The sequence below is a fragment of the Ixodes scapularis genome, unplaced genomic scaffold (genome assembly GCF_016920785.2).
Source record: "Ixodes scapularis isolate PalLabHiFi unplaced genomic scaffold, ASM1692078v2 PGA_scaffold1__304_contigs__length_218370807, whole genome shotgun sequence".
NCBI lineage: Eukaryota > Metazoa > Arthropoda > Arachnida > Ixodida > Ixodidae > Ixodes > Ixodes scapularis.
Genome location: NW_024609846.1, coordinates 38056254 through 38075714, shown reverse-complemented (window position 1 = coordinate 38075714; position 19461 = coordinate 38056254). Strand labels below are relative to the sequence as shown.

The 19461-nt window shown below is 40.3% G+C and overlaps 1 protein-coding gene across 1 annotated transcript; it reads left to right on the top strand.

Moving 5' to 3' along the window:
- Positions 1–2878: 2878 nt before the first annotated feature.
- Positions 2879–19175, top strand: LOC115325303. The gene is made up of 7 exons (XM_040214435.1): positions 2879–2921; positions 2995–3059; positions 9935–10033; positions 12426–12504; positions 15828–15901; positions 16852–16950; positions 19083–19175. Exons 1-7 carry the CDS (start codon positions 2879–2881, stop codon positions 19173–19175), a joined length of 552 nt encoding a protein of 183 aa, XP_040070369.1.
- Positions 19176–19461: the final 286 nt, after the last annotated feature.

Genomic DNA, 19461 nt, shown 5'->3' with positions numbered 1-19461 from the left:
CCAACGGGCTGACGGAAAGACTCAATAAGACCATCGCCGACATGATTTCCATGTACGTCGACATGGAGCACAAGACATGGGACGAGGTGTTGCCGTATATCACCTTTGCCTACAATACGGCCGTGCAGGAAACCACCGGGGTTACACCCTTTCAACTGGTTCATGGTCGCAAAGTGACGACAATGCTGGACGCAATGTTACCCCACGAACCGGCTGTCGACGGAAGCGACGACGCCCAGGTGGTTGCCCAACGGGCAGAAGAAGTCCGTCAGCTCGCCAGACTCCGGATTCAAGCCCAACAACGTATCGACACTGGCCGCTACAACCTTCGTCGCCGGGACGTCCACTTCCAGCCGGGAGACAGGGTGTGGGTCTGGACACCGATCCGCCGCCGTGGTCTCAGCGAGAAACTCCTGAAGCGCTACTTTGGACCCTACAAAGTGCTTCGTCGACTCGGGGATCTGAACTACGAGGTGATGCCCGATGGAACACGGACTTCATCACGCCGCCCTCCAAGACCAGAAGTCGTCCACGTCGTGCGCATGAAGCCGTACTACGCTCGATAGGACTGTGGACCTTATGTGTTCGAAATGACTCTTTAGTTTACCGTTATTTCTGTTTGCTTTGTTTTCGGTTTGTGCTGCATCGGGACGATGCGCTTTTAAAGGGGGGGATAATGCCGCGCGCAGACTTGCAGAGGGTTCTCGTTTGTTCTTGCTGCGAACATAACCTCTATCGTTTTTGTTGTTCTAGAAAGTGCGTGTTCATTCTCGCCCCAAGCGCGCTACGCTCGAACGTTCCCCGCCGAATCTTCGAGATAGTGACTCATTCTAGATAAGAGGCCGCCCGCGACCTTGTCGAGTCAGTCTCGCCTCTGCGCTCGATCCTGCGGTTTCGCCGACATCGACGCCCGCGACGCTGTGCTGTTTTCTTTTGTGCCCTTTTATTTTTGGCACAAGTTCGCCACATTAAACGTTTATTTATTCTTGTTCATTTTCTGTTTTCTTTTGGTCACCACCCGTGACAATATGATGTGTATTCTACTTGTTCCTATCGATTCATCCTATCCTATTCTAGTGGCTTAATGATATTTTCACCATTTACAAGTGTAATAATTGTATCAAGATCCTCCCGTGTCTCCACTGAGTAGCCCCATCCTCCTCACTGTCATTTTTTTTTTGTTCTTAACATTGCACTATAAAGTATGTAAATTGTGTTTTACCTTGTAACCACCCTACTAAAGTTTCCGATGGAAACTGGTAGTTTTTCTAAATAAATAAATAAATAAATAAACTTCTGCAACAGGTACCAAGGCTGGGGCTATGATAAGAAACGGAAAACGTCGCGCAGGCACGTTATCGCTCCGGCAGCTGTGATCCTGCTGCACGAACGATTAGTTTAGCGCACAACTGCGCTTCTCGCCGGCTCAAAATATGTCTCAAAATTATTGATATAATGTATTTTGATGCCGCTCAGCTAGTTTATTTTTATTGGAACCATGTGTCTATTTTCACTAATTACAAGTTAACTAACAAATTTCACCTAATTAGCGGACAGATCGCTACGATTAGTCTTCATATTATGTCCGCCTGGCCGTACAACTCACCTGCAAAAACCGCATAACTGTAACTTTCAAGGATCTTTTTAAAACAGATCAGTTAATCTTACAAAGACACCCTGTGCAAAGGAGTCGCGTCAAAATAAAATTTGCAGTCGAGTTTTTAGACGGTATTGTGTTGCCCCCTTTTTTATCTTAAATGCACGTTTTTTTGTGCTTTGTTTCACTATGTTCGTTAGACAAGTAAATATTTCAATATTTATTACATTACAGATAGAAAATGAAATAGCTTTTTGACTAACTTCCGCCGTTTATTAGCCCGCATGAGTCTTGTTTGGCACTATTTTAATAGCCACCTCCGTACGCGGTTACAATCTAAAACGTTGGTCACTGTTCCAAACAGAATAGCAAGAGCTGCTTCTTCGCCGACAGGTCAATTCCCGACTTGCGGAAAATTGCTTAATAGTGTAGGGGGTCCCGTTAGAGTATTACGTTTGAGGGAGGCTGTACATCACGTGCTTCGTACTTCTTGTACCTTTCTTTTATTTCAGACACAAATTACTTGACACTTGAATTGCAATATTTTACCCAGAAGTCCGTAGGCTTCAGTATTGCCAAACTTAGGTTGTGAATTCTGCAAATATAAGAATTCATTATATTCCTAAGAATTCCACAATAAATATTGATCGTACATTCTCCCACAAATGATAGCATGGCTAAAATAATAGATCAAACAATCACTCCTTTCCACCGATTTTGTAGAAACAAACGTTCTAACCTGACGGTATTTCTAGAAAGCTGCTTCCACAGTACCATTTCAAAGTGCATATTCTACATGTTTTCTTTTTCTTTACGTAATAGTGTTAAAGTTCCTCACACAAGGTATTTCGCTTGGCACAAGGTCTTTTTACCAACTTGGCTCTTGCTACAGTTTTTTTTTTTTTTTTTGAGCATGCACGCTTTTTAGGCACATTTTCTTTAGCTTCACAAACAACCATTGTTGTTGTGCCTTTCAACAGGTCCAAGTGTCTGAGCTGAATTGTTCAGAGTAAGATCACGCATAGCAGGTGTTTGAACGTCAACCCATCACAGATCTCTTCACTTTCGCCAAGTCATATTATAAGGCGAACGACGCGCTCTCTTTGTCTATTGTTGTTATGGGTGACAGTGTCTTAACTCACACAACCTCATGTATAAAAAGGGGGATTAGCTACCGCTTGCAGAGAGAGACAGCGCTAGCCTTTTCCTCAGGACGTACCTTAGGCGGATATCGCACTAGTTTATCGTTCTTTATATTTCAATTCCTTGCAAGAACTGATAATGCCGGCCGCGAGTCTTTTCATTGTAATCGTCGCTTGTTTAGGTAAGCCCTCAAATTATATATATTATTGCTTCACGTGAGTTATACCTCGGCCTATTTGTGCTCCGCTTAGCAGGTGAAATAACCTGCGTTAAACTCGATCCGGATTTGAAGAGATGTCCAGACGGAGATTTCTACGATGTAAGTGATTTTTCATTTTTATGAGTAGTCGCAGTGTAGTCAATTTCTTGTTTTATTGAGCCGTGTTTGTATATCGTTTAGTGCAGCTCTCTGCGTAAGCTTCAACTTAGTGTTTAATTGTTGTAGATCTTGTACACTAAGCGGGAAAGTTATCATAAAGAACAGTATGAACACGGTGTATTTTTTCATAGAAAAAAAAAAGTCCATGAGACTACATCACTCTCGATAGAACAAAAAGAATGAGCAGACGCAACTTCACTGCTTGTTTATGGCAGGTTTTCGGATGCAGAAGAAACTTAAAAACCATAGCAGTATTCTCAGAATAACTAAATCTGGTTCAAGATATCATAGGTAAAGCACAGTGTCAAAGCTCATCTCACTTCTATTTGAACTGTCTGGAATAATATAAAACTAGAAACAAACTGGCTTAAGAGTCCATGTTTATTACTCAAACCTGCCTCTGATCTCAAACGTAACACAGAGCGATGGGAGTCCATAGGCATTTAGAAACTTCTAAAACTTATTTAAGTCTTCTGTATACTATGTTGTGTGAATGAAAGCGCCGTAAAAGAACCGGCGTGCAGTCCTTTTTGGCGTTATTTCGTTTGGCGGTTTAATCTCAACAGCTTGCAGTTCTAAATACTCCAAGAGCATACACTTCTAGAGTGTTCTTGTCCCTTTTTTATGAAAATATAATTAATGTAAAGGTACACTTCAGGCTTTTTTTCTGGATATTTTCAAACATTGCTACATTTCCTTTATATTGCTTTGAATGCTTCGTTTCTCTTCTTTTTTTTTACGCGACAATCAAGAAATTATTTTTGAAGCAACTTCTATTTTGCCCAATGATTTTTGTTTTCAAAGGCACATTCCAATAACGAGAGGCCGTCTGATACCAATGCCTTGCTGTTATTATTTTATAACTTCTTTTATTCTTTTGGCAGCAGGTAGAAATTAAACATTTATTTTATTTATGTAAGTAAGTAAGTAAGTAAGTAAGTAATATTTATTTTCAGCAATATTGTGCTGAGGGCACCAGACAAAAAGCTTCCATGAGGTAGCTTGACTGGGCCTGGTGCCCCTGCACTTACAGGGCATTATAAAAAAAACAATTAACTCACATTAATTGAACGCTCAAATACCGCTGTCTCTTAAAGCTTTTTTTTACTAAATTCCAATTTTATTTTAGAATCAGCGTAAATATATGTTTTATTTATGCAATAGCGTCCACCCACCCTGGAAAAAATACGTCTGCTGCTTGAATGTAACCCGTACAGCTACAGTGACCTCGCCCTCAACGTTTTCTTTTAGTATTTATTGTTCTCTAAAATTTGTTTTGCGTTTTGCGTTTTAAAATCTTTAATCCTCTGTATTCTGACGCACACAAAGCGGATTAAAAGGTGATTTATTAATCTAGGCACTCTCATCGACTTGGAACAACGGTTCTAGAATACGCATCAATTAACTTCACAACCGCCCTACATTTTTCTACGAATACGAACTAAAGTAGAATAAAAAGTTGCCTTTCGAAAACATTGGCATAGACAAAAAAGAACCAAAAATCAAGAGCAAAATATATTGTTTGTGTGGACCAAGCGGTGCTCATTTTTGAGAGCATGACTTGAATACAAATTATTATCAGATAATACACATTACCTCCAAAATCCAATATAACTTTTCGCTATTTGGATTATGGAACAAGAAATCTAACTCGCAATGTTTTTGGAAACCTGAAGTCTAGATAGAATCCAATAAGATTTCTTGTTCTACAATCCAAATAGCGAAAGTTTGTAATGGGCTTTGCCAGATTATTCCTTTTTTCATGGCAAGAGGCGGAACTAAGTTATTAAAAGTTAGAGGAAAAAGCGACACGACGTAAGCTATAGGACCTAAACTGTTGTCGAGATAAACGACAGGGATCTTTATTTATTTATTTTTCTATACTACCAGCATCTTTATTTAAACGCCAAGGCAGAAAGAACCCAAACAAAATGACTAAAACAAAACACACCAATGCAATAAAGGGAAACTAACTGGCTAAAAAAATTTGAGTAGCGCGTCGTTATAGATGGCCAGTAATTCTGATTCGAAAAAACTTTTAGGAAGATTATTCTATTCGCCTTTTGTGATAGGAAGGAAGGACGGTTTAAAGAAGGTTCATATTCTCATAAAAAAGTTCGTATACTGATAAAGAAAGGTTCATCGTCATTAACGTCCTATTTTAGCCAATTTGTTTTCTAAATACAGCAATATCAGACTGGCTATCGTTGACAAAGCTGCATATCTATTTCTTTTATCGCATGAAACATCGAACGTTTCTAAAACTAAAAATATCACGCTGCTATTTTTTAGTTTAGCTAGTACAGCAGGTTGGAGGTGGGCTCCCGGCCTTCTTATTATAGTTTATCTATGCACTAAGATACCTTACGTATTCTTTTACAGGACCGTTTACGTAACGCTTCTTATTGATGAGGAGCTTGTCTCAGCAGATTTTGAAGGGTGTGTGAAAATCGAAATAACTTGCCACGCGTAAGGCCGATACGATTTGGTCTATTCCTTTATTATCGCGAATGTATTGCGTTTCAGTCTGTAACCTGACGCCAAAATTGGTTCCTTAATTTTAAATTTAAAAAAATTTGCGACAATTCGGCTTTTTTTTTTTTATCGACCTAAACTATATGATATTCTGAGATTCGAGGGGTTAAAATGAACTCTAAACTGTGCAAGCAAAATCAAATTATGTTCTTTTCAGATCTCCCCACGTTTCTGACTGAGACCAGGCGGATTTTTCCGCTCGCGCACCTAGCTGTGCTTGGAGATTGGTGTTTGTCCTTTGTCCACCTTGTTCGGTTCTCCAGATATCAGTATCCAGGCCGATAGAAGAACGGCGGTCTGGCAGGTAGGGAAACCGCGAGAATAGCTACTGGAGTACCTGAAGTAGACAGGTTGATCGCTTGACAGTTCCGACATGCTGAGCCCAAACTGAAAGACGGATCGTGCGGGTTTCTGTAGACTCTGACGCGATTCACATCACGCACCTAGTTGCGAGACGCCAATGAATTTTCGTACTAGGTGTTGCTGCCCGCAATGTGGGCCGGCTTGTAGAAGCCTTATACCCAGTGGATCCAGAAACTGAACAATCCAGGCAAGTCGGTATACAGGGAAATTTCTATCCAGACTGATAGAGGAACAGAAGGCTGTCAGATGGGGCCACCGCGAGAATTGCAGCCAGGAGTACCTGACATGGAAATGTGTCTGGCTTGACAGTTCCTATGGTAATTCAGTGCCCCAACTGGAAGATGGGTTGGGTGGGCTCTACAAGATCCTGATGCGTCACATGACGTCCCTAGTTGCCGTTGGGAACTAGATGAGGTTCCGCACTAAGCTGAGCTTGTCGAAAATTGTGCTCGCTTATAGCTACCATATATCCAGTCCATCTAGTAACGGAACAATCTAGGCAAGTCTGTATTCCACAGCCCAGCAGACAAAAATGGCAGCGCACAGAAGACGATTTTCGCAAAGGTGTATACAGGCAGATCTTTATCCAGGCTGGTAGAAGAACGGTGGGCTGGCAGGTACAGCCACCGCGAGAGTAGTAGACAGGAGTACCTCAAGTAGCAGTGTGAATGGTGGGAAAATTCCCACGTTAATGCCATGCCCCTTCCTGTGTAACCGCTGCCTTTACCACTAGCTTGACATAGGCAGTAGTTACGCAGAACGTGATGCGTTATAGAGAGGAAACTGTGTACACATGGGCAGAATGGTTGGCGTGAGAGGTAACGTCAGCAATTTATTTGCTTCAAATAAAATGGAGGGGCTAAAGCGGTGTGCACCACAAGTAACAATACAACTGAAACACTGCACCGTGGACAGAACTCAGGTGCCAGCTCGTGGCAAAAGAGAACGAAACAGAATCCGCTTTCCTTTTTTTTATTTTCTGTCGTCTCTTCCGATATTTTTCTGTGGGGCCAGGAGCGTGCTTGTTGCACGGAAACGAGCACCGCTGTCTGCTTGAACACATAATATTTGATCCTTGCGTGGATTAACACGGATGTACACGTGGAAGGCGTTCGGCTTACATCTATGACCAATCAGTGTGACGAGCGCTTCCCAGCGTTCGGCAGCCAGTCGGCTTATTGACTTCCGTCCCTGGTTTCCGAACGCAAATGGTTACGTACCTGTCATGTACCCCACCCTGCATTAAATATATACCAGTCTTAGAGTACCTGGAGAATCCTATTTTATCTCCGTTTAGATAATCATCAAAGTCCTAAATGAATGCATAAGCACCTCTACACATAGTTGAAACACAAAAAAAAGAACAGACGTCCTAAAACACCCTACGCATTGTGCTTTTCTTTTGCCGGTAGTTTTTTGCGTTAAATATGGGAGTAAATATGCCCACCTGTTTACTTACGTTTTACTTTTTATCTTGTTTTTGAGGCCCGATGCCGCGTCTCGCTTGTTCCTCAGCGCGTCACCGCACGATAATCGCAGTACTCTGCTGCGTATTAAAGATGCGCATTTGCACGCAGCCGTCTTTATGTATATTATAACTACATATCTTGCGTCATCTGTCAGTGTCACCTACAATAAAATTAGCCAAGAAGCGAATCAGCTACATTTTGCCTCTGCGCTACAAACGGATATGGCCTATTCGACTAATATCTATATTTCCGGGCAAAATGCAAAAGTGTTACTTGCGCTGACTACAAAATGACCTATAATAGTATGCATTTACACGGCATCTTATCATGACTATTCAAAACCTCAGATAACTAATAATTTCATGTAATTTTGAGCAGCCGGCGTCAGAGCGCCCCTGCAGCCGGCGAGCACCCTGCGTCCGGCCTGTAGAGATGAACTAATTTCGGGTAACCGGCCCTATCATTATTAAAGAACATCTCTAAGCAGAATTTTCGCTCTTCTGAGCTGCCTATGCCTGCGTCTCTATAACTTTTATCATTCAACCTATTCTCACCTTTTCTAGTGATCGGGCTTTACAATACGCATAGCCTTGTTCCTTTTAGAATTGTCTCCGAATGGCTTGTTTGTTTAGTTAAACCGCAAACAACAGCACCACGATTCTTGCTAAAGGGTATTTAAAAAAAATATAAGTTAGACTAATAGGAAAGGCATAACATTGCCTTATTTTTCCTTCAGAAAATGCATAAATATAGCAGATATATCCCAAACGTTGTTGTATTCTATAACTTTACAGGAAATAGTGTACCCGTTTAAATTACAGCGTGTCTGCTCGTATCGACCCCATTTTAAAAATCAATGTATAATTTTCATATTTTAATTTTTCAAAGAAACACCTCTATGAGTGCCATCCTAACTAAACACTTTCAGCTAACCGAACACCCTCAGTTACTCCAATAAAGGCATACAGATTCACGTTAAATAGCCTCCTGCAAGCGTAACACTGCGCAGACGTACTATATTCGGCTATGCCTAAAATTAATAGAAATACTTTTCAGTATTTTATTAAAGCTGATTCTTTCTTGAATACAATATTTGTCACAACTTCTGTTTAACTGTGCATGATTGTATACGCCAAGTAAGTTCGTCTGCTCCTTGGATCGCCGGTGCAGTGAAGTCACAGCGCAAGCTCTGATTTCGAGGTACAGTTGGTAGCGTATGTTCTTATACGAGGCAAAAGACTGTCAGCTTTTTGCGCAAACGATGCAGCTGCGTCGGGGCTCTAAGCTCCCACATTGTCTGTTACCGTATTCATGGCTGCCTTGTCTTTTTGTAGCGTGAGCTACACTGGCCGAGGTTGAGCAGTTTCGCGTTGCTCGCATAATGAGCCGTGCTCAGTGCTGCGCATGCGCGAGGAGCAGTGACGTCACACAGCGCACAGCTGGCTTGCCGGAGCCACCGCCGCCGCGCGCTCCGCCGCCGCCACGCCCGCCTCGCCGGTCTGCGCATTCCAGAGGAGTGACGTCATAGCCGCGGCAAACGCACTGGCGCCGCCGCGTGCCCAGCTGTGCGCCTCCGTTGCGCAGTAGCCAAGTCTGACGCTGCACCGGAGCCGCCTGATAGCGCCTCTCATTTTGTGGGCACAGGCTCACGCTACGTATATCCTGGCATAGCCGAGCTAAGCCACCTCAATGTTTACGGCTGTCAAAAATTCGCCAATACTTTGAGAACCAGAACTCTGCACTCGAGAAAAGAAACAGAAACGAGTTCAAACAGAATGTTGTTCTTTGCCAACATGCAATCACCAGGAACGACATGAAAAAATCAAAGTGGAGGTGGTTTCTAAACAACCACAAATAATGGCGTCAGGGGGCGGCGTTTCGATGCACACGTGATCAGTGCCTCTTGTAGATTCTCGCCTCCTCTCTGACGCACAGAGAGACATGTCTTGTTCATTTTGATAGCCCTATAGTTTTATGGTCTTTTGTGCTCATTCGCCTTTTACTCAAGAACAGATACGAAAACCTTTAATGGAGAACAAATAACTTTAGTAAACACAAGTAAATAGCTGAATGCCATAATTATTCGAATTCCTGACCTTACATAGACAACCCCCGCAACAAATTTACCTTTATGGTAACAGCGTGTTAAAAGTCAATCGAGATCTTGTTAGCTTAAAGTTAAAATTGTTAAAAGGATGGAGCTTCTAAAACAAAACCCGTTTATTTAAACTCTGTACCTATTTTCAGCATTTTTGTTCAGTGCACTTTCTTGCGTGGATTAATTAACGACTACTTTCTTTCTTATTCCGCTAGAAACTGAAGTATTAAAGACAAATACGCATCGAGGTTGTTTTATATAAATTAAAACGTTCTCCTTTTTTGTTTGTTTTTAGTATAATTTCATTGTATAATATATGTATTGAATAATTTCTTCTTCATGTGAACTAGCTGGGATATTCGCCGCACTGCACTTACACCTGCAGGAATGGGTCACTGGACGATGACACAGAATATTGGGGTGATTATAAAGATGGTATCGCGTGCGTTGTAAGTATAGCTTCACAATTACTAAGATCTTGTTTACCCCTATTTCCTTCATTTGTAACCTTTAAATGTATGTACAAGGCATGACCGTGCCGTACAGATTTCAGCCCAAGATGACTGAATAACGTTATGGCACTTATCGAATTTATTTATTCGTTATTTATATTGCGAGTCACTTGTTCAAATGATATTATACAATTCATTTATGCAAACAAATAAAAATATTGCTGAAATCAAACGTGCTGGTCACCTTGTCGAGGCAGTGCGACAACTCATTTAACCTTTTTGTTGTAATAATTTGATATGAACACCTGAACCTATAAAATTGACATTTATTGTACATTCCTCAAGGAATGAGCGCACCTCATTTAAACGGACAATTTTGTAATGTGGAGTGTACTATTATATTCTGTCAGAAAAATATACATACTTAGAAGTATTATTTCTAATAGGAGGAATTATCTTAATAGTTGTCTTTGAGAATGTTACCTTGAAGATCGTAAGAAAATTTACGGATCCATACGTTTTATATAAGTGCCGACTAACATGATTATCTCAATCTTGATAATACTTCAGCGCAGACATTTCTTAACTGACTTAATTGTTACATAAGACCAATGACGTTCGATGTATTTATTTGTTTAGAAGAATATAACTTGTCTCAAGGAAAGTTGTTCAGATCTTTTTCCACGTTCATCACTGTTGCTGGAAAACACATAACATAACGTCGAGTCCAACAGAAAACTCCCACTGCAGTCGAAATCGAAAATCCAGGGAAATCCCCACAAGCTCTCACTCAACATCAAGAAGTTAGCTGTAATTATTATCTGAGCGCTGTGTTTTTGTAATCTTGCAAGCTGTCAAAAATATGCCGTTTGATGGCAAAATAAAAACACGGTCATTGTTTCAACAAGAACGTTACTCAGTTTAAAACGGGCTCCACGATTATTGTTTCCGAAATTCCGCTAAGTTGTGGGCAGGCGTACATAGTACAAAGGGGCGATTTCAATTAAAACAGTATTGTGAAATATAACTGCGGTTCGCACCTGCAACGCATGCAGGGTACGTAAACATGTCCCCCAGAGTTGTCACAAACAGCTCGCGGACGGTCACGCATCTTCTGAAACTGAAAAAAAAAATCTTAAAGCTTTATTTTTTTATATCCTGACAAGTGCGTTGGCACGCCATCAATTTTCTTAAATTACAAGTTTGTTTTATTTCTTGTTACTTTCTTTTTAAAACCGAGCATTCCAAGATATATTCTGTAATGGGCGTAAATATGTTAGGTTTTTACTGTGGTCAGTAGCAGGGTAGGCGGGAGTACAGGTTGAACAAAATTTTGTTTAAGCCAGCTCAATGTTAGCGTCCCTCCGTGTTGTGTGTGTCTGCTTCTCACCGGCCTTTTTAGCTGTTCCAAAATGATTAAATGAAGCACGGTAATGTAGTTGGGAGCTACTTTTCTTCACTTTGTCTTCGTTTTTACGCCTGCGGCTTCTTTATATGCTCGATGATAATTTAGTTGCAGAAGACTAAAAAAACGTTTCTGAAGTTCTGTTTTAATAAGATGTTTGGTCAAGAAGTAAACTTACACTCGCACTACGGTTGTGATATTCCGTAACATTGAATGATATTATTTCAAAAATTATATTTAGGCATGCTACTATCTATAGCTCATTTACGAAAAAAAAAAAGATGCTACAGCTCAACGCTAATTATCGCTGGCAGTTTTATTTTTTGCACTTGCGTATATGTTGATTCATTGGTTCTATATTCTTTCCATAAAACATGACTCAATCAGAACTAAAGTGGTATTAGCTAACGAATGAATAACTAGGTTCCTGGGCACAAATATGTATATAATAAACAGTTTAACCCATGTTTCAACGCCTAACTGACATCGCTTGCCGAGGAGGGGTGCGTGCCAAAAGAAATATTACGCTCCAATCTATTTTACGTCCCTATTGCAAAAAAATGTATATGTTGTACAAATCAAGGTTGTTCAAGACAAGCAAATTTTTGTTTAGGCATATTCTAGAAAAACCTACCTGTTGATTAGATTTCCGGAAACTTTTAGCGTAACGATCGCGATTCTCATTGTAATGAAGGTGCTCTATGAGCATGAATCCTAGTACATCGCCGCTGCGTGCTATATACCTTAACCACGGTAGCCTAGACGTATTTCACCAGCCGTGTTTCCAACCCGTGAGACGTTATACCTTTGTACGAAGGAACCCCGGTATATTACAATATATTCGAATTACCCTGGTTTTCCGATACATCTGTGTTGCCGTACAAATTCAACCCCAGAAGCTTTGCATTCTATGATGTATATTATTACTGTATGAGTCAATATTGTTGTAGCATGTGAATTTAAGAGACAACGTTTTCATTGCAGGCTCTTACAAATGCTAACAGTACACAGTTCACACACATTGGGACTTGCAAAAACGGAACATGCGTTAAGTATGATGAAGGTAAGAAGACTTAATTGAAGGCATTTAATTTTTATATTTAAAATGTTGAGAATAACACAATTAGCGATTTTAATGATAACTTGTTTTGCACTTAGCTCTTTGCCAAGTATTGTTACCAATCTAACATGCTGCATCGCCAATACCTCAAGAAGACACTCGCTAACAGTTTTCGATCAGAGTTTTTGTATAACCCACCTTCATGCAGGCATCTTTACACACTTTGTGTGGCCTGAAAATCGAAAACATGACCCACCATTCGAGGGCTGATGAGATTGGAGACCTTGTCGAGGTGTAGCACAATCATCCAAAAAACGTGGCACAATAGAATTGAACGACACAAAATACATCGTCCTAAGGCACGAAGTTGAGTGCTTTATATATCCTTACAACTTCTGCTATGCTATTAGTTGGAATGCTTGTTGTTTGGCAATGTATTTTAATTACTTTCGGAAAGTATGCAGGACAGTTGGTAGGACGCTAGTGTGCGCATTTTCGTCACCGTCTTGCTCTGCTCCTTGTTCGATTCGGAGGAAGGACAGGAACCGACAATTTTAGCTTAGGAACAAAAACTTCATTTAATTTGACGAGACGAGGTACGAAGAATTGTGGTAGGATGGATGTTTGGGCCAGATACTCTACGGTAACAGCGCAAAGAAACAATCACTCACCAGTAACTCAGAAAGACAAGCACACGCGCTCAACTTACAACGTTCGTGTATTCAACTGTTTCGTTCTTCTCTTAAACGTCTGGATTGACTTTCCAGAACGTGATAAGCAGAAGAAATAGCGCAAAATATAAAAAGGAGAAAGACAAGACAAAAGAAAAGAAAAAAAAAAAGAAAAGAATAAATCAAGGTAAAAATAAAGATATGAAAAAAAGGATTTACTTTTCTCGTATTGCTTTCTTTTTTCGTTTTTTTTTTTTTTTGCTTTTTTCTTTTTTTTTTGTTTAGTGGTTCGCCTTTTTTTCTTGTATATTTTGCTATTTCTTCTGCTTATCACGTTCTGGGAAGTCAATCGAGATGCTGAAGAGAAGAACGAAGTAGTCGAATGCACGAGATTTGCTAGTTCAGCGCGTTTGCTTGTCTTTCTGAGTATGTGGTGTGTGACTGTTTCTCTCCGCTGTCACCGTAAAGTTTGAGAAGCATCAACATACACGGAGCCATCGAAAGCGAAAGGAGCGCAAAAACGCTCGTGGGGAGCTGTCACCCGCCAGCAGGCACGTACACTCGTGAACGATATGAAGGTGAACAGCCCTCTTGTTTTTGACGCTCCTGCAAGTTTTGGAACAAGCTCTGTTCCAGAAGAGTTCTAGAACGCAAAGTTTAGACCCCCAAGCCACGTAGCATTTACGACGTTGAGAGTTATTATAGCTTTAGGGAGCCGTAAAACAGGCAAGAAACCAGGTAAGGTATTCACCTTCATATTGCCGACGGGTGTACATACGGTCATCTGGTTTCGCGTGTATAGGGCAATATTGGGACTTGCGAAACAGAATTGCTTGGACTAGCAAATAAGCTCTGCAACTGAAGCAACAAAAAAATAGCGTTTGTAACTCTCCTGAACAAAGGCCTTCGTTCAGTGCGTGATAACTTCTGAATGAAGAATAAAGAAATAAAGAAAGGACAAGACCTACAAGCAACACTGGTGGCTTCAATGTTATCTCCTCCTCAGCTCTCGTTGACCTGTTAGTGTGGGGCATTCCAGACAAAAGTTTCCCCTCGAGAAGTACTGGATATTTGAGATTGGTAAAATAATTAAGCACCTCCCCGTAGGTCAAATGGAGCGTCCCAACTGTGTTTCACAACAAAACAAAGTTAAGCTCTAGCGCGTAACAATTCACGCAGCATTGGTTCCAGAAGAATATTTGTTCAGATATGCTTATGCATGACATGTACTATCGTTGCCTACTTCGATGTGTTCACGCCCCTCGATTGGCGCTCCCCCACCTTCGGCAGTGCGCCTCTCAGTGCGCTGAAAGCTGTCACCGCTATCTTTGCCTGATCGGCGAGTGCGGCGAGCTTCTTTGCACCGCACGCGCTGAGCCAGCAAAGATAGCGATGATAGCTTTCAGCGCACTAAGAGGCGCACTGCTGAAGCTTGGGGAGCGCAGAGGGAGGGGCGTGGACACGTCGGAGTAGGCCACGCACCCTCGCACCTAGACTCACTTCCAGGTGGCGCAGCCTGTACCGCGAGCCACGCGCTCCTCTGTTCGCATTTCATTTTTCCCCAATACTACCTTCGGGAAAGTGAGAAAAATCATGTCCAAGGCTTTTTTCATTGCATCAACCGCACTCCAGTTAAGCCTGATATAACAGAATCACGGTTATAAAGCATCATGGAGCTTCACCGCGTCATCAAGATGATTGTGGTTGATAAGCTGCAGTAGTGCATAATGCGGGTATTGGTCATGTGTAACTGTACAAAGAAATATAAAAAAACTAATTCCGAATTAAGCTGTTTATTGCTGTATGAGAAACATTATAAGTACCTGCTCCTATCCGCGAAGTCCCGCAAATTAAATATTATGAAAAAATTGCGTGGTATTGCCTAATTAACTCACCAACAACGTTTTTTTTGTGCGCAATTATCGGAACCTCAAATTTGAGTTCATTTATCAGGCGATGGGCACAGCCTCAAATATGGTAGTTTTGTAGGAATCACGTAACTTAAGGTGTGCCATAATAAAATTGGCGTGGCGCGAAGAAATGCAGTGGAGTGCCAGTGGAGCAGATGGCGTTTTATTTCGTAAAACCGCAATGCGGCAGCCGTTAGGAAGATACATTGGGAGCGGATTTTTTTTTCACGTAGCTGTTATTGCTGAATGTCTACATTATCCCCGACAGCGGAAGTTTTGGAACCAATTTGTGTAACGTTCCACACACAACCATATAACTATTTAATTGTATACAAACACCTTTCAAGTTGGGTTCTCAAATTAAATAAAACAAATTCATTTTCTGTTTTTAAATTGTTTATATTTGTACCTTGAAATTCCTCCTCAAGAAAAAATTACCATATCAAGTGGATCATAAGTGACTCAAAGTTTATTTTAAGGATGTACAGTTATTTTCAAAGCAAAACATTTCTTAGAGAGTGTTTCACTAACCCAACTACTTAAAGGAACAAGCGACGTTCATAAACTGAGAATATTATCCATAGAAAGGTCCAGCTATATGTTTTAATTCCCGAGTTCCTCCAACATACCGCTTTTTAATACTTTTTTTAAGGAATTTGTTATAAACTACAGGTTCCAAGGGTTCGTCTTTAGCCATGTCTAACACCGCGCAAAACTGATATTTCATACATTTCCATTACGACAGCGAACATTCAACAAGTATGGAGCACACTTCCTGAGTTGCAAGCCGAGTTTCATGATTGCGACACCATTTCAAGCGTGAGTTACGAAACAAATAAATACAATTATGAAATGTAATACAAGCCAGACGTGCAGTAGAAACGATGTTATTGTTTAACTTTCTTCCCCAATCTTCATATTTGGTATTTAGGCACTACACCTCATTGGCAAGCAAATGCAATATTCTACAGTGAACAGGCAACTCAATATTGACCTATAAAACTAAGTGTATGGTTTTGTTAAAACATTTTTCATAGAAACCATAGGTAGTGTGTTTGAGTTAATTTGTGGCAACGTATAAAAAGTCATGATGCACGCTACGCGTGTCAAACCAATGCAGAATTGTTCACAGACTTGTTAGGCGAGCCCAGATATATTGGCGATGTGCCTAAGTGCCCACTTAAAATAAATTAATTACCTAACTTTCTAAAACAAACATTTCTGTGCACATTATCCAATGAAAAGTATGTAGAGCACATTTAGAAACATATTGTGTCATTTTCAACAAGGTGGCGTGCGTGTGTTTAGTTTGTTTCGAGGTGTTCTTGAACCTTTAAAATTTCTCGCGCGATACCTAAAAAAGTCCGACGTGCACATGTAATTTTTTTTAGATCTCGCCATTTTTTATATTTAAGACCATTACACAGAATACTACCTTCAGCAAAAACGACTATATTTGAATATTTCAACGCGCTTTACAATGTTTGCATTAGGTGGTGTGTGTACAAAAGTAATGTTTAAAAAGTTAGCTATTTATTTTTTGTTAATTAGCCACTTGTGTTTATCACAAAAGTTTCATGACTCGCTCAATATTACTGTACAGAATACTGCGTTGTTTCGACATGCGTAGCGTGCAGAAGCTATTTTTATTTATTTCCATTATTTACCTGGAATCCCCGGCATATCTATCCCATTGATGTTATTAAGGAAATGTTATTTTCTGTTTTATGAAGAGTGAGTCATGACGCTTTGTAACATGCATTCTTCAGGACAATCCTGTGGAAAACTGCCTGTATATTTGCAAGAAATCTCAATTTGCAAATGAGGGATTTTTCTTCGGAATTTACAGGGATCGTAATACATGCAAAGTGAGTACTATTAAACACGTACAAGTGAGGGCCCAGTCGCATTGTTTCAAATATATTATAAATTGGGTTAAAGCTAAGCTAGATAAAAGCTGGTGTACATACTTGCGTTGAATTGTGGCTGACTGCGTTCCGATTGAATTTGGCCGTTTACAACGAGAGATTACGACTGCATGCTGGTGCACAGGCGTGTAACTAGACTGAAGGTTTGATGGCATTTAAGAGACCAAATCTATCCACTCTTGGTCGCAATGGTCGCTTAATACATTGTCCGGAATATTTAGGTAGTAAAATAATGGTGACTAGACATTAGCAAATATATGCAGAAGCACTTGACATTATCCCCAACAAAAGTTCATTGCGAAAACAAACTTGTAATTTTATAACGTGAGGAAGAGCCCGTAAAGAATCCACGTCCTTCTTCCCGAATCCGACTCTTCCTTGCTTCATTGATTTATTTGCGTGATAACGTAGAAGGTGACGGCATTTTTATAGACATTTAGACATTTGTGTAACAATTGTTAGCGGCGTTACATCGCTGAATTTGAAATGTAAAAACTTGTAGCCCGAAAGTAGTGCTGAAGAGTCATTGGCCGTTCCTTAATTTATATTCATAACGTGTTCAGAAAGTGCAACGGAACACCACGGAAACCGCTACGAATTGCGTATCTCGTACTTAAGATGACAATCTGTACGAAACAAAACATAATTGAGAAGAAGTGGCAATTATTGGATAAAAAAGAACAAAATCCTAAACGTCCGACGAATGGAATCGAACCGACGATCCTAGGATTTTGCAACCAAAGCTTTACAACTGTACCGGGAAAGTTTTTCTTTTTACCTTATTTCGCGTTAAATGAGTTTTTTTTTTTTTTCGATACGCCAAAGGGGTAGGCAGACAGTTGGCACCAAAGGAATTGTTGCGGACGTGAACGCGCAGTGTTCCACGCCGTCCTTCGGCGTTTTCACGCGATAGAACAACAAAGACAAAGAAAGCTAGCTTTACGTCCTTTATTATTTATTACCACAATGCTTTCAGTGCAGAAAAAGCCATGCAGCCTAACATTTTCCTAAACCACAAGCCTAGTTACGGCCAACACTGTTTGACTAGAAGGATCTTAAAGCAACCATCCCGTCCAGGACAGGAAACCATTCTGGGACATTTCCCACAGCCTGATACACCTCTCGAATTTGTAAGATACTTCAAAAAAAGCACCAGCTTGCAGGTTGTATATTACACTGGCATGCCGCTGCCCTACGGCTCTTCCAGATACAGTGTAATCCGACCAACATAATGATATTATATTGTAGAGTGTCTGCTGAGTCAACGGACAGAAAGCGTACCTCATGTGCATTTTAAGGAAAGTCCTTCAGATAACACAGTAGTACATCCGAGTCCCAACAATCCAAGAACTAGCTTTGCGTTTATTCAATAATTTTTCCAATTAGAGTTTTGTGCTTCTAAAATCCTCGCATGCTCTTATATCCTCATCTTCCTTCCGGTGGCCGCATTCGAGCTGCAGCGACAAAACGGGGATGCACGATCCAACAAATTATTATAGAGATCACTAATTATCACTAAGACAATTATATACTTTTGAAACCTGGATCCCTTATTGTGAAAAGCTACAAAACCACATGACCCGTTTGTTTATTGTGATAAGGCGTAGTTGATCTGTTTTTTTCTTTGTTAATGTAAACATGTGAAATGGCTGTTCCTCAGCTACAATTTGCCCTTTTATTCCTAAAGGTCTACGAAATAAGAGTAAATAGTTTAAAAATGAAGACTATACAATTTAAGACAAAATTCGGGTGATAATATTATTTTCTTTCTGTGAAATATTGTTTTGAAATTAAATATTTGCTAGTGCTTTAAGCATATTTTACGTATTGTAGTAAACACTGCAAATTAATATAATGATTTGTGGTTGTGGATGACCTGTCTTTTAAGATACATTTTTTATGTCACACATTTAATTATTTGTTTAGCGAAAGATGCAAAGAAACGTATGTTCAGTTATTGCCTGTGCCGCAGAAAAGTGTCGTGTTAAACGTTATTTAGCTCTATATCAACCAATTTGTTACATTTGATTAAGAAACCAGATGTTCACCGAAACACGTCTTTTCTCTTTTAGGTCAAAAATGGCGAGCTCGGCATCTGCTTGAGTGGATTTTGCCACGGAAAAAAATACTTTTCGAAAATTGATGACGATTCCCTTAAACCTTAGTAAATAAAATAACCTTGGGCACTGAATTGTGTTTACTGCTGCTAAGCACGAGATTTTGGAAATTGTATATCCTGGTACTGCTTCGATTTCCTGTACAAATTATTCATTTGTTCTTGTCCTCCAAATATTTAGAGATAAAAAAAATTAACGGTATTGTTATATTTACTTAGTCACTATAGGTGACAACCAAATAACTTCCTATCTTGCAGGATCAACTATTTTCGGGGTTATAGGAGGAAGGTGGTATACACAAGTATGTTTGATTCTGTCAGAAAAAAAGAGATTT

Excerpts from the sequence above, each read along its gene's own strand:
- LOC115325303 (XM_040214435.1), top strand. The coding sequence starts at position 2,879 with ATGCCGGCCGCGAGTCTTTTCATTGTAATCGTCGCTTGTTTAG. Across the intron at positions 2,922-2,994 it reads TGTAATCGTCGCTTGTTTAG|GTGAAATAACCTGCGTTAAA; the intron begins GTAAGCCCTCAA and ends TCCGCTTAGCAG. Across the intron at positions 10,034-12,425 it reads AAGATGGTATCGCGTGCGTT|GCTCTTACAAATGCTAACAG; the intron begins GTAAGTATAGCT and ends TTTTCATTGCAG.